General features: G+C 38.8%; 1 protein-coding gene across 6 annotated transcripts in view; it reads left to right on the top strand.

Moving 5' to 3' along the window:
• Ptchd4 (patched domain containing 4) overlaps window positions 1–25377 on the top strand; it is a 191892-nt gene that overhangs the window by 56833 nt on the left and 109682 nt on the right. For 5 of the 6 annotated variants that reach the window (XM_006524754.4, NM_028474.1, XM_006524752.3 and 2 more), the window contains one exon: window positions 4477–4957. The exons of the other annotated variant lie outside the window; for it this stretch is intronic. In XM_006524754.4, coding sequence (XP_006524817.1) covers window positions 4477–4957 — 481 coding nt within the window. The remainder of the gene's footprint in view (window positions 1–4476; window positions 4958–25377) is intronic. 6 annotated transcript variants of the gene reach the window in all.

Here is a 25377-nt window from a genome sequence, read left to right on the forward strand (position 1 = left end):
ATGAAATTTTATTCAGAGAATAGGCTTGTTTAAAGCTCCAGGAAGTTATTAGTAAGCAAACCAGGAAAGGTCCCAGCTCTCAGCTATTTTGTGTTCTCACTGAAGAAACAGAAAAAGGACAAGAGAAGACTATATACAATCATCTCAGGTAGAAATCTTAGCAGGAAGTTCATAAAATAGGACAGTGCAATGGTCTGAAATGGCCTGTCTTTGGGGAATAGAGTGTCCAGTTTGGATTATATGATTTATATCACTTTTATAGCTAAGACCTCCATAACTAGAAGTAGTCTTGGCTTTAAGAAGAGTATAGGAAAATATTCAAAGCAAGGAGTACAACAGTCACAAAAATCATGAGGTGGAAATTAACTTGATGAGTTCAAGGAGGAGGACGAGCATGGAGAAGAGAAAAGAAGGGGCAAAAGAGACAGGAGAACAGTAGGCAAGGTCAGAAGACATTTCTACTTGTGGCTACACATTGCTTTGCAGGCTTGGTAAAGCGCCCCCATAGAAGACCTAGTGCAAGTGCAAACCAGTGGAGGGGTTTAGGCATAGAAATGATGTAGTGTCATCTGCAATTGGATGAGTATGCTCTGACTCTGATACAGAGAGTAGATAAAGGAACAGCAGAATCAGACCATGCTATAGCCAGAGACCTGACATCATCTTATGATGTCAACATGGAGGCTGGGCTCAGACCAGCACAGAAATAGAGCAACACTAAAGTCAGCATGTTACCTGTATTCTGCCATTTAAAAATTTAAGACATACCTCTATGGTAACATAAGAGTGATTTCTATACCCACGGAAACTTCAAATTTTGTATGAGAAACGACTATGATAAATGAAGAGACTGAGTCAAATTACAGGCAATACTTTATCTCACATGAAGACATTAGAAAGGGGAACTACAGGTAAAATAAAGATTTGATACAAGGGCATCCAGGAAGGTCTAGAATGATTAGGCTTGGTATCTGAGGATCTCAGTGGGAACTAACAGGAATGCCTTTTCTGCATGTCTGGATTCACTTATTTAGCAAATAAAAGAGCTCTACCTATGACTAGTTAGATCTTAACCCAGTGCTGAAACAACCAATCCATTGCTCTAATAGTTGTAAGAACATCATTTCTGAAAGTTGGCTCTCTTCAATCTCTTCATATAAGTAGGGTTTTTTTCCATAGAGCAAGAAAGATGAAAACTTAACTTTTAGATCCTGTAATCATCACTCCACATAATCATGTCTCCTCCTATTAAAGATAAGAAAACTGAAGACAACACAGACAGTGGACTAGGTAGATGTTTTCCTCAGTTAGAATGAGTTGTATGCTACAACTCAAGTCAAACAATCTTCTAAGCAATTCTTTGCATTGACCTTACTGAATGTATTATCACTCCAAGGAAGTCCTCTACAAGACATAAATATTTGCTGCATTCAATATTAGTTTCTCCCACTTATAAGTATCTAATGATTAATTAGTTTGATAAGAGAAACTCTTTGCTACTTTTATCCAATAGTAGAATGTTCTCATGTCCATAATATGTTTGATTGAGTTTCTAAGGACTGCAGTGGGATAGGTTGGCTGAGCCACCCACATGGACATGTTGTAACCATCAAATGAAATTCTGATCCAAGATGTGAAAACACCTCATTTATATTGTGTGTGTACATAGATATAAACATGGACCAGAAACTCAGTCTCATTTACTTGAATACAATGGAGAGGAAAAGATACAATGAAGGTGGATCTCTTATAAGGTAACTTTTAAAAAGTGGAAATTAGGCAACTTCAAAAGGTGGGTCAGCAGCTGGTCAAACTCAGAAAAGCTGGGCTGTTTAAAAATCTACACATCTTTACATTTTGGACTTTTGTCCAGTCATAAAATGAGCATCTTCCTTGTCCACTATAGTCTTCAAGTGAGACTTGAGAGACACATATCTTTCTTGCTGCTCCTAAAGTTCCCCAGAGGTTTCTTTAATGACAGAAATGAGCTAAGGCACACATAGCAGCATATTCTTAAAATGAAACCGCTTTGGAGATAAGAGCTCTCTCAGATGATCAGACAGAATTTAAGAAAAAAAATTAGTGAAAACATGTCAAATTTTATATAAAAATACACCAAATAAATGAGCATTTTTTTGTATAGTGGACAAATACACCACACCACTTGGTTCTGGGGTATAATACACAAATCTCCTTTTTCGAAGCTTGCCAACCCTCTTTGCAAGATCCAACATGTTTAAACAAGGACAAAACTTGTAGCTTGATATTATTTACTGATTATTTTATTTATGGGTGTTTTCTCTGTGTGTACGTTTTGTGCACCGAGCAAGTGTCTGGTGCCCATAGAGACTAGAATAGAAATCAGATCCCCTGGAACTGGGGTTACAGATGGTCATAAGCTGCCTTCTGGGTTCTGGGAATTAAACCAGAATCCTCTGGAAGAACAGCCAGTGCTCTTAACCACTGAGCCCTCTCACCAGCCCCGGTTTGATTTTTTTTTTTTTTTATAAAAGAAAAGAAAGAAATAGCATGGTTATAAAAATCCCATGGAAGCTCCTGATGCACCAAGGGAGACCCTCAAACTCAATTGTTGTTAAGAAGTAAGTTGCTCATTTGGATTTGTTCTAATTTCTTAACATATCATAGCTATTGTAATAGTTATCGTGTAGGAACAGTACATAGAGTGACTGTGGTATTGTTCCTTTTCAATGTTTCAATGTTTCTTCAAGTTGCATTTGTATTCTCTGAACATATAATCTTTTCATGTTTGCAATACACGCTAGGGTTACTTTTATGCATGTTAAAAGCAAAACGCAAGTAAGCATTTCACATCTAGGTGTCTATCTCATGTGCAAGCTAGAGGCCCAGCAGTTCCCTGTAATCGCTTATAGTCAGCATACTCTTCAGTATGCTACTCCTGCTCTTTGTAGAGAAATGTTCTTGGCTAAGAATCAACTCTTTTATACCCTTGTGAGATCCTATCTTCTGACTCCATTCACATACGAAGTACTTACAGTATGAACTAACTTTCGTGCTTGCATCTTACCCGCTACCAACTGCATATTTTCAACGATACAAGTCATTCTGGAGCCTACTTTTGGGCACAACATTCTATCAACCATTATCACGGAAGTATGGAGACTTCTGTGGCAAAAAAAAAAGGAAATTTCCAAATAGATTAAAATTATGCAATAGCCATCAGGGAGCACCCTCGCTGGGTGAGAAGAATGGGTAATTCTGTGTCCATTCACATGAGCTTGAAGGAGAAATGACCACTGCTTGCCCAATTCCTAGAATGATGATCTTATGCACAGTCCCTCAAGTCCAACTTTGAAGCTGACTTCAAATTACCATTACCTTTAAATGGTAATTTGGTGACACTCCATGAACATCTTACAGCCTCATTTGGTAATTTATCTCCAGGAAAAGATAAGTCTGAAACAGGGTCAGGTGTGTGGGGACAGGGGGAGGGGAAGATTGTACAGGCCAAGTAAGTACCTGTACTACAGGCAGGAAGTGTTTCCATACCACACTAGCTGTTACAAAGGCATTTATCCTATTTGGAACTGCTCATGTAACCTCAGTAGTATAGGGAAGTGAGGGTCTTCTTATCTGTTAGTGTGTATCTTTATTCTGGAATGTTTAGCATATTTATGTGTAGGATGATTATTTTAATGTTTGAAGCCTGAAGACTGTTTTCTGAGAATTTAAAAGTAAAACATCTGAGGCAGGCAAACTATAAAGCTCAAAAACTGCTGGAGAAGGAGACTGGAGAAGAGAAGGAAGAAAAAAAGGCATGCCATTGAAGCCAGCACATAGGCCAGGCACATGGTGGACACGAGGCACATGACAGGGAAAGGGTCTTTAGAGAAAGTCATGAATTCCAAAGTATTCTAACCAGAACCTGAAAGAAATAGGCAGAAAGGGGGGAAAGGATGCATGGTGCCTTTCTGACTCATTCCACAGGAGGGGTGGAGACCAGCAGAACCTCTTGGTGTCTCACAAGGACAGGGCTGGGGCCAAGATCCCTAGAGAGGGAGAGTGCAGTGTCTTATTGAAGAAATTTTTATTCTATGTCTTTAGCATGGCCTATGGTGAGCCTTGCCATACTCTACTTACAGTTAAACATCAATCATAAACTTGATCTGCCATTAAGGAATTTGACTACATTGCTATAGAATAAAATATTAGGAATGAGAACATTTAGGAATCCAAATTTATGAGTCCTTTTTCTATACATGTGGCAACTCCAATGTAGCTTTGCAATACTCTCTCCTTCGTCTTTATTCCTGTTCGTCATGCAGGGTCTCCCATGTAGCTCCAAGAGGTTGAGACTAAAAGCCTGACTTTCCTCTCCACCCACATCAGTTCCACAATCACCAACCTTCCTTGTGCTTCTTCACTTAGAATAAGAAACTGTCCCTTGGAATGTGCATCCTTCTGGTAACTGAAGTCTCCCCTCTTTCTGTTTTCAAGGATGGGAGGAACAGTTTTATTGGACACCAGCTGGGCGGGGTAGTGGAAGTGCCAAACAGCAAAGACCAGCGGGTCAAGTCAGCCAGAGCCATTCAAATCACCTACTACCTCCAGACCTATGGTTCTGCCACACAAGACCTCATAGGGGAGAAGTGGGAGAATGAGTTCTGTAAGCTTATGAGGAAGCTCCAGGAGGAGCATCAAGACCTCCAACTGTACTCTCTGGCATCTTTTAGCCTCTGGAGAGACTTTCATAAGACCAGCATCCTGACCAGAAGCAAGGTCCTGGTGAGCCTAGTGCTGATCCTGACCACGGCCACCCTGTCCAGCTCCATGAAGGACTGCTTGCGCAGTAAGCCCTTCCTGGGCCTCCTGGGGGTGCTCACGGTCTGCATTTCCATCGCCACTGCAGCCGGGATATTCTTCATCACTGATGGGAAGTACAACTCAACCCTGCTGGGAATCCCTTTCTTCGCCATGGGTAACTATCCATCCTTGTGGTAATCGAATTCTTGCCTGTTGGGGGCAAGGGAGTGCATTTCTTGGCTTCTCGGGTGGATATGTTTTAGCTTTGCTTTGGTGCACCTCTGTGAGATTATGGTTATTTTCCTTTGGGGGGGGGGTTGTGTTTGTTTTGCCTTTTTGAGGCCTTCAAAGGACATTGTAGAATAATCAAACCATCCTTCCTTTGAAGCTAAGGAAGTCAAAAGCCTTTAGATTACACAATATGGGAATTCATTACTCAGTTTCTTCATTGCGATGGATTAGAAGTATCTGATAGAAATCCAAGGAGTGTTGTTGCCTATTGCAAACATAATTTTGTGCCCTCCAATCATAGCCATCCTCAGGGACAGTAACAGGATAGTTAGTGAGTATGATGAGAGTATGATGAATGAATAGTCTAAGCACAACTGACAACTGTCGTAATCTCAAATGTCTTCTAAAGTAAACTCAGATTCAGTTAATAGCTTTGCACAGAACCTACTCTATAATTTTACCTGTGTAAAAATCAATTTAAAAAAACATTAAAAACTAGCTAATGCCACTTAGATATATTATCCAGTTTCTATGTTTATCTTTGATGGAAAGATCATCCTTAAGATTATCAGTTTTCTCCCAGCCAGACATGAATGATGTCCTAACTACTAAAAATGATGTATGCATGCAATGTATGTATGTGGTGTATATGTATGGATATTTACTGTGAACAAACATGAGTGAGGACTCAGTGACAGAGTGGATATGTCATATTGATAAAGAGGAGATGATGGCAATATTTGTGGTATTCACAAAGTTCTGTTCTATGCAGTATAATCACGTGTAACAATTCATAAACTGAACCTCCAGGTGCTGAACTGACATGAGAAAGGCATTCCTAAGCTATAAAGAACAACTTTTAATGGACTAGTTAAAATTCATTGTAAATAAGTTTCACTATGCAAATGCTAAATACACAGGCATGTATTCAGAAAGCTTTCTGTGTGGCTCAAGCACCAACCTTTTTTCTAACCTTCAGAAGCATGTCTGTATTGAGAGTCCAACTTCATTATAGTTTAATGAGCTAGCTCATCTATCTAAACCTATAACTCTTGCATAAAATACTAATAGAAGGTCTTCAAATGATTGTTTTAACATAATATAATTAAAAATAATAGTTGAAAGTAAATGTTCAACAAATATGTACAAGTTTTTGCAGGTAACATTGGGACAGCTCAGTGAATTTCACAATGATAAAGAAACAACCTTTAGTTTCATGCAATTGAGTCTTAAAATTTTTGCATAGCATCACACATGTATATTCATTAGCTAATAAAAATAACCTTTCCAAAAAACATGTAAAATATTTTACTATTGGTGATAAAGATGATTCTGAGACTGAATCATTTATACATTAGATTCTTTTCTAAATATTCAAGTCTCTTCTTGACTTGAAAAATGACACGAGATTCCTAAAAACCACCCAATAAGTCTCACAAATAAAACAAAGCCTTCTCAAGCCTAATCAAAACCAGTGATGCCCTAATTATAGGATAGGAAAATATTTTTCAAGAAAGGAAAGAATTATACATTTTTTACAAATAAGGTTAAAAAAAATAAAACTACCTCTACTGATGCTAGATTATAATGTCAGCTCCACAAGGGCAGAGTGGTGTTTACATTCCTAATAACAAGAATACTGAAAACCATAGTGTTGGGAAAGTCCAGACACTTTGTGACTATCTGCTAACCTTTGCAATCACAGATGCACTCTGGACACTGTGGACAGGGACTGTAAGAAGACAGGTCAGGGGTATTCATGCTGCTGCTACAGCTCTGAGAGGATTGTGCCCGCTGTTCTCTGAGGGTAAAGCAGTGAAAAACCCACAAGGATGTGTTTAAAAACTCTGTTTCATCAAGATCAAGATTTCATTTTCATCCTGTTTCCGGCCCATGTTGTATGTTATACTGAGTACTCTGAATTACCTATTTGTTCTGGTTCTTCATAATAAAATGAAGAATTGGGGCTATTTAGATTAAATTTGAAGATGCTACAGCACTATTCATTTTTCATTCATTGAATATGGGGTTTTGTCATCCCTTTTAAAATCGCAAGGGTTATATTAACCTCTAACCAGACAGAGACAGAGAGATAGGCAGAGAGACAGACAGAGAAACAGAGACAGAGAGAGGCTGACTGACTAATGGTTAGGAAAACCACACACCCTTGCATACAAAGCATTGAACAAACAGGTGAGTCATTGAAAACACATGGTTGTGAAGGAGAATGTGATGTTAAATATAAATAAATACTGTTTGTCAAATACTTATTTGCCTGTGGCATGAACAACATGGGTTGATGCAAACCCTTTGGTGAATTATTGTTCATGAATGTACAGACTCCAAAATCAATAGTATGGGAGGAAGCCCAACCAACACTTCTTGTAAACCTCTATTTCTGTCCTAGTCTATTTTCTGTGGCTGTGACAAAGCATGAACAAAAGCAACTTGGGGAGGAAAGAGTTTATTTGGTTTACACTTTCAGAACATAATCCATCATGAAAGATGTCAAAGCAAGAACCAGGAGGCAGGAACTGAAACAGAGACCATGGAGAAGTTCTGCTTACTAACTTGCTCTCTAGACTAACCTTCAGCTACCGTGATTATACCTCCCAGGACCACATTCCTAAGGGTATCCCCATCTACAGACTGGGCATGCCTACATCAATCATTATTTTACAATACCTCCCACAGAGTTGCCTACACACCAATCTGATGTAGGAATGTTCTTAATTGAGTCCCATCTTCCCAATGATACAAATTTGTATCAAGTTAACAAAAGAGAAAGCAAGCAAACAAGTCAAAAAAACCTGCTTTTATCTATTTTACATAGATTTATAATTCATTTATTTTATATAGAAAAAAATGGGTATAGACAATTTTTTCTACTTCCTGGAAAGATTTTGTGTGCCAAGATTCAAAACCTTTCACCCTTATCAAAGCTGATTCTCAAAGCTGTATATGTCAATTGTGGTGTCTGTACTATAAACCGACGAGGCACATATTGGACATACCTTTAATCTTGTGTCTTTCTTCTGTATTCTTTATGTATTTTTGATCCATTTGATGGCCCAAGTGTCATTTCAGAGGCACATGAAATGTATCTAACTACCCTTCCTTTTTAAAGGCAGTTCCTTTTTTTTTTTTTTTTTTTTTTTTTTTTTTACTTTTTCTGAGGCTTCCTTGAGCAAAGCTTTATTTGATAAGTTATATGTTTTATATTTGGCTTTAGAGGTAACTATAGGTACATAGTTTCTCAGCACTCAACAACTCCAGAATTTCAATGCATTTTTTAACTGCCTGAAATGATTCAAGCTGCCTTATCAGTTGATATTCACTGACTACTATACTACTCAAGGTATTTAGAATTGTAGTCTCAATGGCTTTGAATTAAAATAAAGTAAATCCACTCCTTATCCCAGTGAATTTTATACATAGGTCCAAGAGAAGGGAGAGATGGGGTAAGAAAATGAAGAAATGTAAACTTTGCCATGTTGCTGAGAAATACAGCAAAATACAAAACTGGGATGGCACTCTGGGTAAAGAGCATTGGTGACCAGTAAGGGGGGGGGGGTGGAAATGTTACTAAAAGCTAAAGTTCAAGTAGAAATCTAGGAGAGGTTTTAAAAAAGCAATATAGAAATTGAGAAAAGTGCTTCTGGGAATGAGAAGAGGAACTGAGGAGAAGAAGAAAGAGGAGATGGCTGGAGTCGAATGGGCAGCAGACTAAGAAGAAGGGCCAGAAAGAGTATGGAGATATTCTATGGGGCACAGAACAGCTAGTACTTCAACTTTTGATGAAGGGAGATAGAATCCTATGTGAAGCATTCTGGGTGAGTCGAAAGGGTTTGTTCTGATAGTTGCATAAGTCAGTCTGGAGTATTGCAACAATGAAGCGAAAAGGTTACCACAAAGCCAGTCTTGCAATACATGGATAGCCTAACATAGCGTTAGAACAGTGGCAGTAGAGAAAATTGAGTTCGACTCAGAATATTTACCTACAAGTAAATGTGACAGGATTTGCTGAAGAACTGGGTATGCTTTATAGGAGAAAAGGGGTGTACCAAGGGTACCTCTAAGGTTTGCAGAGTGAATAATGAATAGATTTAAGCTGCCATTAGCTGTGCTTAGATGGTCTTGGGATGAGTCACGTGTTGAGGTGAAAGCAATCAGAAGTTTCAGTTTGTATCTCCTAAATCAATGCCATCCATTAGGCATCCAACTTTGGAAATGTGGATAGGACTAGGTGTGCAAAATTGTGTGGAAACCAAGTTCAGTGGTTGGAGCTGTTGGGGTTGTCACTGTTGTTATTGCATTAGTAAGATTAAATAGTATGAGAATCTGCTTAGTTCAAGTAGAAAGATGATCATAGATGAAAATAAATGTCCTTAGCTCAAGCCTGGGGCACTCCCACACTTTCCAACAGGGAAGATGGGATGATCAATAAAAATGATTAGACAATGAAAAAGGCCTGCAAACCAAGAAGAGTAGTATCCTGGAGTAGAATAAAGATGTTCATGAAGGAGCAGGATACCAATCACATAAGAAATTAAAATGCCTGATATCCAGTGAGAACTGAGAAGTAGCCTTTGATTCATCAATCTGAAGGCAAGGCCTGGATGACTTTGACAAGAACTGCTTTGAGGAATTTTGTGGGTGAGAGGGTCATTTAAAGATGGTCAATGGGGGTGAAAAGAAAAAAAGGTAAATACAATGAGTAAGAATAGTGCTGACTATAAGGATATTTATGCATGTCAGGACACAGTCAAAAGACAGAAAACTTCATAGTGAAAATAAAGAAAAAAAAGAAATTATCGAAAGAATGAAGGTGACCAGAGAAGGTTCTGCAGCTAGAGCACAGGGGCATCACTAGCTTTATATAAGACCATAGGCAGTCCACAGAAAAAGAAAGGAAGGATACAGGGACAGATACAGATGGTTGGCTGAGGAATGAGTGGCAGCTTGCATGTGTTTTTTCTGTGGCTTCAACTTTGTCAGTAAATTATTAGGGAAATCAGCAGCTGAGGATAACCATTGAAAGGGGGTATTGATTGTTTTTGAAAATAAATATGAAATAGTCACTTAGAAATGTTGAGGCTGAATTTTAAGTTTTGGGAGTTTCTAGAGAGTGCTAGGAAACCTTTCACATTAGTGTTCATGATCTTAGTAAACTAATCAGTGAGTGAGTATGTCGAACTTGTAAGTCCCAGCCACATAAACAGCAGGAGTTGAATTTTATCAGAAAAAAAGGAAAGCATAAAACCTTGTGATACTGTGGCATGATATTGTCATCTGCAAAGTTCATGCTTGAGAAAAACACAGTTGGATTACAAAATAATAATAATAATAATGAAATGCCAATGTTTACAATTTTTGTAGGGCCACACTCATAGCTAGCTATCTTTGAGCATGTGCACACATTTAACAGAGCTTGGTAAAAGCAGTAATGATCTTGTTCACATGGCTGATACCAAATCTTGGATCTCTGAAGGATGATTTTTGTCTTGGACTGTTGAACTGAGTATCTAAATATGTTCTTACCAGTATGATGTTCTTTGAATAGTTTGACTTCTTACATAAGATCAATGGACTTCTAGAACATGTATTTCAAGAAAGCTACTCAGAAGGCCCAAGTGTAGTCTGCATACCAAATTTGCATCACATCAAAACTGTCATATTCTCTTGTCTGCATCTAATTACTAGGTCCAGGCAGGGTTCAAGAATGACACAGTAGGACTCCATGTGTTGAGGAGATCCTTGGTAGAATAACATTTTGGGAAAGTGTGTGGAACAGGAGTTACTAATCTGGCCGTATTTGGGAAATGTGAAGCAATAAACATAAAGTAGAATCTAGAGATGCTTGATGCAAAAATTTTTCAGAATAGATCATTCTGAAATTATTAGCTGAATTATTAAAAAACCATTAACAAAAAGTAGAAACAGTCCCTGGGATCTGTAAATAACTCCAAACAGGTGATTTGTACAATATGTAATATGAACTTCAGAAGTACGTTGTTTTCAGAAAGGGCAAAGCAAAACGTCTGTGACCACCCATGAGGATGAAGAAAGATACTTGTAAGAACCTCAATATCAGCTCCAAACTTTGTCTCTTCTCCAAAAGTTTGGAGCTGAGACAAAAGGATGGACCATCTAGAGACTGCCATATCCAGGGATCCATCCCATAATTAGCCTCCAAACGATGACACCATTGCATACACTAGCAAGCGTTTGCTGAAAGGACCCTGATATAGCTGTCTCTTGTGAGACTAGGCCAGGGCCTAGCAAATACAGAAGTGGATGATCACAGTCAGCTATTGGATGGATCACAGGGCCCCCAATGGAGGAGCTAGAGAAAGCACCCAAGGAGCTAAAGAGATCTGCAACCCTATAGGTGGGACAACATTATGAACTAACCAGTACCCCGGAGCTCTTGACTCTAGCTGCATATGTATCAAAAGATGGCCTAGTCGGCCATCACTGGAAAGAGAGGCCCATTGGACATGCAAACTTTATATATCCCAGTACAGGGGAACGCCAGGGCCAAAAAGTAGGAGTGGGTGGGTAGGGGAGTGGGTGGGGGGAGGGTATGAAGAACTTTTGGGATAGCATTGGAAATGTAATTAAGGACAATACGTAATAAAAAAATAAAAAAATAAAGAACCTCAATCCCAGTATCACAGAAACAGAGGAAAAAGAATAGAGCTCTCTTCAGAAAACAGTTCTTAGGTGCAGTGTACATACACACAGAACAGCCAGTTTTCATTAAAATAAGACTCTAAAGATATCTGGAAAGGGGGGATCTTGGTGATGGAATTATGTCTTCAAGAGCACTCTTTGGAGAGTGGGGGTAATGAGAAAAAATGGTCACAGCAAAAAATATACAGAACTGTATAGGAATATGTATGTCTCCCAAGAAGAGAACTGAGTCTCTTGTACCATATTCAGTATTCAATTAGGAAAGATGTATGGCAATAGTAGTAATGGCCCCCTAACAGCTTCTCATCTAATCAAATAAAAAGATCTTCAAGCTCCACAAATCTCTCCCTCTTTTGTCTCTTTTCCTTCTTGCTCTTCCTCATTCTCCTCCTCCTTTCTTTCCCTCCACTTCTTCCTCCTGTCCATCCTCTTTCCCACCATCTCCTCATCTTTTCTCATCTCCCTTTCCTCATCTTTCCCCTTTTTCTTCCTTATTTTCCAACTTCTTCCTCTTCTCCATTTCATCATCCCTCCTTTCTTCCCCTCTTCCCTCTCCCTCCTTTCTTTGACTTCCTGATTTCTATATCCTATAAGACATTTTCCATACATAGCCTTTGTAGTTGGGATGTTCCTGGTTACTCTATGCAAGATCATGATCATTTCCTATCTCCTCCTGCCTCAGTGTTCATGAAATTCATCAGTGTCTAAACATATACTGTTTAACTTATTGTTTATCTACTTTCCTCACTAGAAAACAAATTCCTGCAAAATATGCATTTACTTTGTTCCATTCTATTACTTCCTGGGATGACAAACGGTATCTGATGTGGAATAGATGTGATAAACATACATAGAATTAACAATCAAATGGCCTGTCAGTGTTTTCAAATAGGTTGTGATGTATTAGAGAATAATTAAACCAATGTAATATGTCATGGATATCATTTATATCTCACTGAGAAGAAAAGAAAATAGAAATAGATGGGAAATGTAGAAAACTGCTACATATGGTGCTTCTGTGACATTTTTCTTCAGTTTCACATATACATATACAAAAGATTATGATGTAAAATGAATTTCATAACATGGACTACTGTCGATATTGTCTTAAAAGACAGTGTGGTGCTTGGGGAAGTAATATTGATGAAGGAGACAGATGAAATAACTCATCAGAGGTGCAAGTAGCACCTGGTCTTGTTGGGAGTAGACTTAAGAGAGGACTGTTTTACCTTTGTCATATTTGTGTCACATGCTACATGGCATCTGACTTAGAAATTTCTCTCTGGGGAACTGTGACTACTTGATATCATTACCATTGTCTAAATTATACACAGTTGGATTTATAATCTGTCATGGGCCAGCCTCAGCATGAGGAAGATTCTAAGAAAGGGGGGAATGGAAGTTGTGCTGATTCAGTAATGACTCGAAGTCAGTAGTGGGTACTGGAGGATTCTCATTATTATTCTTTTTTGTTCTTTTTACTTAATCCTTCTCTTCATTCTTTTTCCTTCTCCTGATGAGAGAGCCAAAACCCAGTCTTTTATTTACTAAAGTTACATCATCAGGGCTTTGAATATTGTTAAGTTTTTAAGAAATTCTTAAATTTAAATAAATTTTATGAATCCCAGATCATTAGTCCCAACCCCAACTTCCTTAAAACAGAAACCGAACACAAACAAAAGCACTTCTTATAGTTTTACACAGCCTGTTCTTCATGGGTAGCTCAGCATGGCTTTTGCAGATCACTAGTACAGTAGACAGCAGTCTTTAGTAACTACTTTCATGTAAGAAGAGAAAGGTGACAGACTAGTAAGGTTAAACTAATTTCTTACAAAGTTTTAAAATGTATGTAAGTAAAGCAGCTGGCTCTCTCTAGGCATTGTCATCTCCAATCCTTCAAGAGGCTAAAAGAACAAAGTACTAACTTTCTGTATGCTGACACATCATCTTTTAATTCTCTAGTCTTTGTTTACTCATGCTAGCCATTCCATGGCCTCATGTACTCTCCTTCTAATACTATTTGTTTCTAGGTCATACACAAGCCTTCCTCCTATAGACAAGCCTATCTATCATTTGCTTGTTTTCCATAGTTCCCTCCTTCTTTTCCCATCTGTGCCTTTTTCTCCTTGAGTCCACTTCAACTTTCTATCCCTGATGTCTCCAAGTTTACCCTGGATAATTAATGCAGCAGTCATTGGACTGGAGGGTATATGTATTGCCTCAAAATTCCAAGTCTGGCAATGAACTGTTTCTACAAAGGACCATGTAGGCTTTTATGGTCTCTGTGATTATGTTGTCTAGAACCTTTCCCATGGCTCTAAAGGCCAAGCAGAAGGCCTGTTCCTCATTCTCCACAGCCTCATGACCATGATCATTCCTGATTCCTGAGAAGTGCATCTGTTCATTTATCATGGACTGAATAGGTCTCAGTAATGGGGGAAGTATATTCCCCAGAGAGATTGAATGAAAAACACATAGCTCACCTAAAAGGCAACAGCAACCATCAGCACATGTGGGTATCAATGCCCTGGTGATGTTCCAGAGGCAGGAACTGTGTCACACCTCCCCTTATGCAGCCTTGCTGGACTGGCATTGACTTATCAGTGTTTTTTTCTAATTCTTAGCTCTCTCAGAATAACATTTGTAAAGTTTTATTTGTTTCTTGAATTAGATACCTTAATATGTCCTATATGCTAATATTTAATATTAATTTTCTTACATTGTTCTCTCTTCTTTTCTAGCTTTTCCATGGCCCCATGAGTCCATTTTAATGAGTAAATATATTATCATAATTTCCTTTTTATTTGCTATTATGAAATACATTGACAAAAGCCAACTTACTGGAGAAAGGGTTTATTTTTAGTTATTTTAGTTCACAATTCCAGGTTATATTCCATTACTGAGAGAAAGTCACAGCAGTAGAAATGTGAGACTGCTAGTCCTATCATATCCACATTGAATAATAGAAAAAGATGAATGCAAACATGCTCGTTTGCTTGCTTATGTTCAGCTCAATTTCTGATACACCCTACCACCTAGGGATTGGTGCCACCCACAGTGAACTGGGTCTTTCCACATTAATGAGCAATTTTTGACAGCCATGCCTTCATTCCAGCCCAATGTAGATAATCCCTCATTGAGACTCTCTTCCCAGCTGATTCTAGGTTGTATCAGGTTGACAGTTAAAGCTACCAATCACATTCACTTACTTATTTTGTTAGACCCTTTGAAGGAAGAAATAGAAGATCTTAGCATAACAAATCATTGGAAGTTACATCAAATATTGTAGGTAGCATTGAATAGCATGTACTCTTAATGTATAATACTATCCAAAATTAATTACACTTACAGGCTGACTCCTGATTCCTTAAGGTTTTATAAACTCTATAGCAGTGGTTCTCAATTTTTCTAAGCCTATGACCCTCTAATACAGTTCCTCATTTTGTGGTGATCTCTAACTATAAAATTACTTAGTCAGTACTTTATAACTGTTATGAATCATAATGTGAATATCTGATATGCAATTTATCTGCTGTATGAGCCCTGTGAAAGGATCATTTGACTCCCAAAGGGATCGTGACCCACAGGTTGAGAGCTGCTGCTCTGGATTCATCCTCAATTTTTGCATATGTTTTTTATTAAAGTAGTTGGTCATGCACTGAATGGAATTTAAGAATGAAGCATACTGCTAAGTAACCCAGTTGTACTCAGACTAAGAACTATGTAGACCAGTTCTGAAGAAGTTCATTTGAGGCCAGTTGATATGTTAGGTTAGACTCTATAAATGGAAATAAGTGTAAATATTCCTCTCACTGCCCAATTTGTGGTGCTTCTATTTTTAGTTCTTGGATTAGACAGCAAATCAAGATTGGTGAGTAAGAGATACAGAAATGAGTAGAAAAGCAATTCATCCACATTGTAGGATGACGGATGTGCCAGAGAGCTTCAAATCTCCCTTTTTGGACATCAGAGCAGTCCTCAAATGCACGTCCATCAAACACAGCCCCAGCCATCCTCATTAATTATAGTTGACTCGGATGTCAAATCAGAATGTTCCAAGAAAAATATTTCTGACATGGGGCAGCTGTAATTGCCAAGTAGAACGTGCAAGAGTGCTCGCTGTCATTCACACTCTGGAAACGGCAAACTGAGAATACAGTAAAGCTTACGTCATTGATTTTCCAATGAAAAAAATAAAGCCCTTAGCAGGTAAAATTCACTTTAAAAGCTAAGTTTTATTATCTATATAAAATTAAGTCTTAAGCCAGAGTTTCCACCTCCTTTCATCTAATACAAGAAAAATTTGACATAGAAAAATAGAAGTACACTATATGTTTACTTGGGAGCCCTAAAGGCTTACTTCCTAAGAACTGAGGTGCCTTTGGGCAGTGATTCCATCTGGTTTTCTGAAACATTTTGACTTGTACACGTGTTAAATATATGTATATCAGATTTGTTGGTTACTTGGTACCTTTACTTTTTTATATTTCTCTCTCTCTCTCTCTCTCTCTCTCTCTCTCTCTCTCTCTCTCTCTCTCTCTCTCGTGTGTTTGTGTGTATGTGTGTGTCTATCTGTCTTTCAGCCTGTCTGTCTCTATCTGTATATGTGTCTCTGTATGTGCATGTCTGTGTCTGTGTGTGTCTGTGTATAAACATTCTTTATGTGAATGTGGCACATCTAGACCAATGTGTTCCTGGGTGATCTTTGTCTTCCACTTTGTTTGAAACAGGTTCTTTGTCCTTTGGGTTTTGTTGTTGTTGTTGCTTACTCTGCATACCAAGCTCACTGGCCTGCTAGCTTCCAGGGGATCTATTTCTCCTTCCTCACATTATTTCTTAGGAACAAAAGAACTATAGACTATCAACCTGCTATTTTAAGTGGGTCCCAGAGGTTCAAACCCAGAACTTTCTGCTTATACAAGAAGTGTTTTTTTACCATTACTGAGCCATCTCTCTAGCCCTTTCCATTTAAAAAAGTTTTCATTATATAGTTAGTATACAGGATACGGTGTCACATAAGGCCCTTTTAATACATGTACATATTGTACATTGGTTGTATTCCCTTCCATGCCCTCCACTCTTCCCCCATCCCCCACCCCCACCCCCATCCCCCATCCCCCATCCCTCATTCTATTCTTTATTCCTAGATTCTTTTGGTTTTCCTGAGGATTTTTCATCTAGATCAAGACAAAACTCTAAAATTTAAATCTTGGCTGTCAACCTGGCTGACTAGATAACACCCTTAGAGGCAAAATCTGAGTACATCCCTCAGTTTAGATTTTCTACAAAGAATATGTTATTTCTTTTTGCTGTGACTGACCTGGTCTAACTAGGAATAAGAATAGGCACAGGTGAGTGATTTATCCAGGAACTCATCCCATTTGAAGTCAAAATTCTAAACAATATCATAGTTAACATCATAAATCAGCATAAAATTAAAATCTGTGTCATATTAGATCGATATCCAAAGACATCCTTTGAGATGTCAGAATGAAAAACAGAGGCAAGACTAGGCATATTAGTGAGTAGCAAAGATGAATGAAGGAGATGGAGGTATTTTTACCAGAAAGAAAAGAGTAATATTAGAGTAAGCTATTTTTAGTAACAAAAAGGTGGGGTTTTGGAGAAACAAGACGAATGACTCAGTTCGTGGGGTAAAAGTAAAAAAGAACGCAAAACAGGAGCCAGGGAGCACGGAAGGGCTCCACCCCTGTTTGATTTGGAGACTGCGATGATGAGTGTAGTCAGGACTCATTATGACAGACAGTTGGACAGAATTGGTGGATGCATCCTCTAAACTTCTACATCTCCCCTCGGTTCCTCTCTGGGCTCAGAGGACATTCTGCGTTTGTGTACTGTAGTGTTGTTACAATGCTTGGGTGATAATTGGTGTCCTAACAATTAACTTCTGTTTTTCATGTATAATTTATTATGCTTGAGAATTTTGTACATGAGTAATTAATTTATTTATACCATTTCCCACCCAATACTCTACCCCTCCAATCTTTTTCATTCCTCCATATTCTCTCTCTCTGTCTCTCTCAATTTCATGATATCTGCTTTAATTATTATTGTAACACATACATGTATATGTAAATACAATCTCCTGGGTTGAGTCCATCTAGTGTTTACAGATGACCAGTTGGGCTTAGATTACCAATTAGCAGCCTCATTCCTAAAGACAACGGGTCCTCCTTCTTTTAGCAGCTATTAATTGCCCGTAGCTACTCAAGGGGGGATGAGGCCTTGTGAGACGTCCCCCATCTAGGTTGGCAAGTCGAATTTATACAGGTCTTTTTGAGTAACAATTTTGTTAAGATTTCATGGGTTTAACACCCTGCCATATATAGATGACACAATCTCAAAACTCAAGTACTGATCCCCTGCCAATTACATACCTACCATACATACCCTCCTCCATGAGGACCCTGAGCCTTGCATGTAGTTTTGTATTATAGGTGCATCAGTTAGGGTGAGGCACCTACTTCTTTGATGGTCTTTGTCTGCTGCAAATATACGCATCTTTTTGATGAGGGCTGAGAGCTATACTTACCTGTGTCCATGAGGGTAGGTGTTTAGGATGCAGTTGGCAGTAGTGTTTTCTCCTCTGGAGTGCATGATTCCACCAGCCACAGGGAGTTGAGGTTAGAGTACCAGGCAGGAATTGTCCTTAAGTCCAATTAGGTAGCTGTTGGTTACTGCTGTGAATAATTACTTCTTGAATGAATGTTTTATTTTTATACTAGTTCACAGGTGTGGGCTGCTTTCGGCAGGGATGTAAATTTGAGGATGGAATTGGAAACTCAATCAAAAATTTTAATTTAGTAGAAAAGTTTTCAAAGTGTCAAGGTGATTCTAGATTCTAAAGATGAGAGTTTTGTTTAATGACTGTATCTTTTCTTTAATGTGGTGCTTTTGTGGCACTGAAAAGTGTCTGTTCTTTCATTTGCTTAGATGTAAGTAAGAACTGGCATTTCTATCCAAGAAGGAAGTGAAGCCATCAAGCCTTTTCTGCGCTGTGTTGTGGGTCAAGGGTCAGAACCAATATCTCTCCATTCTTCTCCAATATTCCTCTCTCTCTCTGCAGCTGTTCTCCAAGAGCTTTTGAGGGTTCCGTGGGTACTGGAAAGACCTGGGATAGCAGGACTCCTAGTCCCTGCCTTTTGCTTCTGATAAGGTTCCCCACATGGTCTCATTTCTGCAAACATTCTGTTTAAGGGAAAGTGATTACAGATTTAATTTTCTTTGGAAACTATCACCATACAAGGGTGATAGGTCTCACAAAAGAAGAAAGACAGGGGTAGGAAAAAAGAAAGAGGAGGAAATAAAAAAAGGAAATGGAAGTGGAAGAGAAGGAGGAGAGAAGAAAGGAGAAAACTACAAACACACACACACACACACACACACACACACATGCATGCATGCACGATCATGATTTTTTTTCCCATTGTGTGCTGCCTCTTTTATAAAATAATGGACTGTAGACATTTAAAATAAATGTACTTCTAGCCAGAATGATTGTGCTCTAGTTGACATACTTTCTGTTATCTTCTTTGTGTGTTTCTACAGGTGTGATATCTATTTCACAGATCTAACTTCTCTCCTATACACAAATTAAATTCATTTAAAGGGTTGCAGGAGGTAAGGGCTCATGATTGCCAAGAAAGATGGAGTGAGAGAGTGCCAAGAGATTTCATTATGACATAATCTTTAGTTCTACTCTTTCCCAGTGTCTGTCTTATAGATAAGGATAGTGATACAGTGGCAAAATTGTCAGTGTTATAACACCATTCACCAAGTTGACAAGAGATTAAAATGTTAGCCAGAACTTGTGTTTCGGTAATCCCTTTAAACATTGTGCTACATATAACTCCTATGAAGGTTTCGTTTTGCTCACAGTGTGTAAAATACTAGTTATTACTCAGAAGGCTTGGTCATACCATAAACAACAGCAAGGGGATATCTTATAAATATCCTGGGTCTCAAAAATACTGTCAAAATCCCTTTTTGTTGTTTCCCATTTTCGTCCTTATCCCTCCTGGAAAATCTCTCTCCATACTGGAGAGCTATCTGCCTTGCTATATTCTGCCAGTCTCTGGGCACCTCCCCTTAGTGTTGCTCATCAATGTCTAACTGAATGAGTAGAGCTTGCTATGAACTAAACAAAGTTTCTGTTGAGACTGGGAGACAATCTTTCTTATTGTTCCTATACTGATGAAATGCATTCAGTCTTCAGTGCGTGACCCCTTCCCTGTTTCAGAAGGTCTGGGGCTCTTCCCTATAATGGAGTTCTTCCTCTTCCCATTATCTCTCAGCGTCAGTTTTCTTTGAGTTGTAGTATTTCAGTGAATTTATTGCTTTAGCCACTCTGATTGTGAATGTTATCCTGAAAAAAGAAAAACCAAATACCCGAAATCATAGCACGTGTTGCAAATCTCGCTAACTCCCTCCAACCCTATTTCAAGACTGTTAGCAAGAGCTGTAATTACAGAGCTCAGCCCCGCTGTGTTCTAATAGCTGCCTGGTCCAGGGACAGTAGTTCATCCAAGGAGGCTAATGAGTTCTGTTTGCCTCCATATAGCTTCTAACTTCAAGCACCTTTACATTCACCGTTTTGTTCAAATGAAAACTTTATGTCCCCATTCACAGGCCATGCCCTGTCTAATAATATTCTCTTTTTTTTTTTCTAGAAATTCCTGGTACATTTTATTTATTCTAATTTTCAGGGCTCCTTCTTTATGGCTTTATATATAAAAAGAAAAAACCTCCAACTCAGATATGGCTATTGGTTTCCTTTTCTGCTTTCTCTGCATGCTTGTTTACATGTCTATTTCTAACTCTCCTGCTGAGTTTCAAAGCCTACATTAAGGGATAGAGACTATTTTTGTATCCCCAGCCAGAAGAGAGCTGAGCATTGTGTGGGAGGTATTTTAAAGTTATGCTGTACTGCTTGAATGGAGGGCTGCTCAGCCATTTGACCCACTATGTAGCCTGGGCCTCACCCTGGAGTTCCCAGAACAATAGTGTTGGTTCTGTTTAAAATATCTCACCATACTTTCTGTCTTTCATTTTTCCCAATCTTTGCTCTAGAATAGTGATTTACTTCTAGGCACTGTATGACCGACCCTCTGTCCTTCAGCCTCTGGCTTTTCTTTTGGTTTGGTTGGTAGCACACATAAGAGGAAGGCAAAGAGAGTCAAAGAGTTCTCTATCCAGCTCCTGCCTGCCTTGCTGCAGCCCTGTTTTATTGACACTGACTCTGCAGAGGAAGGCAGACTCTCTACCTTATCCCAAGCATCACTGATCCTTGGTCACACAGTTCAGAGCATTTATTCTATAGGACTTAATACTCTTAATAACTTCTTCCTCTTGACTGTATTAAGATGCCAACATACTTCGTTACTTCTATTTTTCCATTGGCTCTGACCGTACCTACCTAAATAGTTCCTTAGTATGCAATGGTATATTCAGACCATCTAAGGAATTTTCTATGTCCTGCCAAGCCTTGCAAAATTTGCCTGGATATGACGGAGGATCCCAGTATTGAAAGGATAGGTACTAGCCCAGGATACCCCAAGACCAAGTTCTCAGCACAATGGGGATAGAGGAGTAAGAGAAAAAGACAGAAAATAGAGGACAAGAGGCAGGGGAGGGGAGACAGGGATACTTGGGGCAGAGGAAGGTGGCAAAGAACTGCCTCTGGATAGAGAGGAGACAGATGTCACCCATAGGAAAATAGCGGTTTATAACAGTAAAAGGGAAAACCCCATGTTAGGATGAGGCGTTTAATTTTAATTGGGCATGTTAACTAGGTGAGCCAAAGGGGTCTCTTGATTGCTGAACTTCAGTACTTTGATAGCCAGATCTTGGTAGTCAACCTGAGGGGTGGAAATATGAACAAATACATGAATAGACCTTGGGGGCTAGCTTTAAGAGTGTAACGTAAGCCGGCGGTGATGGCACATGCCTTTAATCCCAGCACTTGGGAGGCAGAGGCAGGCAGATTTCTGAGTTCAAGGCCAGCCTGGTCTAAAGAGTGAGTTCCAGGATAACCAGGGCTACACAGAGAAACCCTGTCTCGAAACAAACAAACAAACAAACAAATGTAACATAAGTTGGGCAGTAGTGGCACATGCCTTTAATCCCAGTACTTGGGAAGTAGAGGCAGGCAGATTTCTGAGTTCAAGGCCAGCCTGGTCTACAGAGTGAGTTCCAGGACAGCCGGGGCTATACAGAGAAACACTGTCTCAAAAAAACAAAACAAAACAAAACAAAACAAACAAACAAAAAACACACAAAAAAAACCACCACAACAACAAAAACAAAAAAGAAAAAAAAAGAATGTAATGTAGTGGTTTTTAGCATGACAGAGGAAATCAGGGAGAAGGACAAAGCCTGGGAAAGAGCCATGTTTGCCATGAATGAGCTGGCTAGGGTCCCTTTTCTATTAGATTTGAAGTATTTCTGAGAAGCCCATACACTTACATAAGCTGTTGTCAACCAAACGTCAAAGGCAATGGGTGCCACTCAAGACCACATCACATCCTGACCATCAGCAGCCTGACAGTGGATATTGTCCAGCATGTGAGCACATGCCCTTGTCCATTTCAACTTCACAACCCCCTTAATTAAGGGCACATTGTATCTCCTTTCAGAGGCTAGAATGCAGTCACGATTCACCTCACCCACTTTCACAGTTCCTGGGATACACTTTCCCTAATAAGTTGAGATTTCAATGTCACAGCCTCTCTGCAGACTTCTTTTAAATTTTTAAATCTGTCTCTGCTATTGTGATAAATGTGTTCTTTGAGGGAAGAGCATGAAAATAAAAAAAAAATTTAATCTGCTTGTGTTTTTAATCACCAATCTTTGTAAAAGTTGAGGCAGTCATTAATAGTGACTCTCTTCTAAGAAGTAATGATGGGGAATGATCCCTCGGAGAACACTGGGTCCCGGGGGTCACTTTTAGATCATGGTGGCTATTTTCTTCCTTATACCTAGTTTAAGCTAAAAGTAGGTGGATATAAAAATGTCGCCTTTAAAGTCAGAGTTTCCAGTTCTATATAAAAGAAGCTGCCTGTCCTTGTTTTGTGCCATGATTCCTGTGTTTCCTTGGATAAAAATAGTGCTGGCACTCACTCTTGGCCCTCAGCTCTGGAGGCTTTTCTCTAATGTGTTCCCCACCCTCATCCTAATGTCCTCTGTCTTGCCACTTTCCAAGTATTTCTTTCCTGTTGAGTATCTGAGGCCCACTTGACACAAAGCCACTCATTCTCCATTCTTGAGGTTGACACAAACCCTTCCACCAACCCTTGCATTGCCTATAGTACTGTTTTCCATTCCTAGAGAGAAGGCTTTAATTTTGAATTTTCTTCTTTAATGATCTTATTTTTGAGATTACAATTGCATCATTTACCCCTTCCCTTTTCTCCATTCAAACATTTCAATATACCCCTCCTTGCTCTCTTTCAAAGTCATGGCCTCTTTTTGCATTAATTGCTGTTACATACAAATGTGTATTCCTAAATATGTCAGTACATTCTGCTAAGACTGTATACTATTCGTATGTAATTTGTTGGTATGGTAGGGTTTTTTTGTTTTGATTTTTTTTAGAGATTTATTTTATTTATATGAGTGCACTGTGGTTGTCTTCAGACACACCAGAAGGCATCAGATCCCATTACAGGTGGTTGTGAGTCACCATGTGGTTGCTGGGAATTGCACTCAGGACCTCTGGAAGAGCAGTCAGTGCTCTTATCCACTGAGCCATCCCTCCAGCCCCAGTAGTTTTTTTTTTTTTAACTCACTTTACCTTATTTTTAAAAATTACGCAGTTTTGTTATTGGACAATAAAGAAGTACCATATGAAAGAGTAGTCAATGGATATAGCCTTTGCCCATGCCTGTTGGTGCTTAGATAAATACACAAATATAGAGCAATACAAAACAAAACTAATATGAGCCTTCATATGTACTATTTTTATGTTGCTTTCCCATTTAGTGATAAACCAAGAATGCATGTAGAAAATGTACAAAATCTTTATCCATTCAGTCTTTACTAATGTTAACATGTTATGCATGTGAGACTTCCACTCAGTGGAAGAAGTAGGATATTATTGGTTCTATAGCAGCCTCTTGAGGGTCATTCTAGGCACAATCTGCTCCCTGTAATCATTGGTGGGCTGGCTTTTACAATGGTCACCTTCAGCTTTTTTCTACTGTCACCTCCTATCTACCTTGTTATATATACACAACTGCACAGTATTATCTCTGTTGTATATTCTGGCACCTTCTATAATAGGTGAATTATAGAATCAGTCTAGGTGTTCATCGAAGCGATAACTTATTAATCTGCTCTAAATTCCCTAGAGGGTGCCTGTGCACTCCTCAATACCAGCCCAAATGTTTTGGACTGAAGAATGAAAGACACACACATGGCCTTATTTTTAATATAACATAAACAGCTCAACAGCTGAGCCACTCCCAAACTTCCACATTGTTAATGGCTTCCCTCTAATATTCCTGAATTATTACATACTAAAATCTATATTTTATATAGGCTACCCCAGACCCAATCAGGGTTGTGGCCCCTGGGACCACTCTTCCCTGAGTCTTACATGGTTGTATGCTTTCTCTCTTGCAGCCCTTAGGCTTGATCTTTCTCTTTCCCTGGCTTGGTGATTCTAAAAATTCCTTCCTGTGCTACATTGCCCAGGAAATCTAAAGTCCCCCCTGTCCAGCCGTTGGCTGCTAGCAACTTTATTTACCAATTAGAGCCAAGTAGAAGCAGGGATCTGTGGCATCTTACACACAAACATTCAAATTCCTATGTAATTTGAGACCTCAATTAATATAATGTAATCAATAAACCAAGTCCATAATAGTTTATTATCTGATGAATGTAATCTTTCAATCTTCATGGTGAATGGACTATGTTATCAGTTTAAAGTGCCTCTATATCTATGTTTATCATATCACTAGACCCCAAAGTTTTGTTTTTAATTTAGAGATCACGGTACACATTGTAGGGGCCACCCTCAGGTTACCCAAACCAATGTTTTGCTTTGTTTTGTTTTAAATTTCATACATGAGTATTCCCATCATTTTTCCTCCTTTCTTTCCTGCCTCCCCCTCACTTCTCCGCAAATTCATGGTCTCTTACTCATAAATACCATATATATGATATTATATCATATTGTATGTACATGGATATATTTATACTAAACATAAATGCTATCTTTAAATACAGCCTGATGATTTCATTTAGTGTTTCTCATAAGTGTATGTGTTTAGGGTTTACCACACAGGATTGGATAACCTATCATTAGGCTCGTCCCTGGAGAAGACTCATTCCCTCTCTCTTAGTAGCCCTTAATTATCTATAGTTCTTCATCCATAATCATGGCCTGATGTGATTTTCCCAATCCACATTGGTATGTCAATTAATGGTGTCATTTTTTCAAGTCTTGTTTAGTGACAATATTGTTGGGATTTCATAGGTGCATCTTCCCTGTCATACATAGAAACATGACCTCATAGCAGACTAACTAATCTTATGCTTCTTACTGTGTTTATGTCCCATCTCCAGTGATGCTGTCTGGTTCTTGAGTGTAGTTGTATGTGGATCCATTGGGTGTGGATGCCAATGATCAATCATTCTCTGCATTTT

Source organism: Mus musculus, chromosome 17 (assembly GCF_000001635.26).
Source record: "Mus musculus strain C57BL/6J chromosome 17, GRCm38.p6 C57BL/6J".
Taxonomy (NCBI): Eukaryota; Metazoa; Chordata; class Mammalia; order Rodentia; family Muridae; genus Mus; species Mus musculus.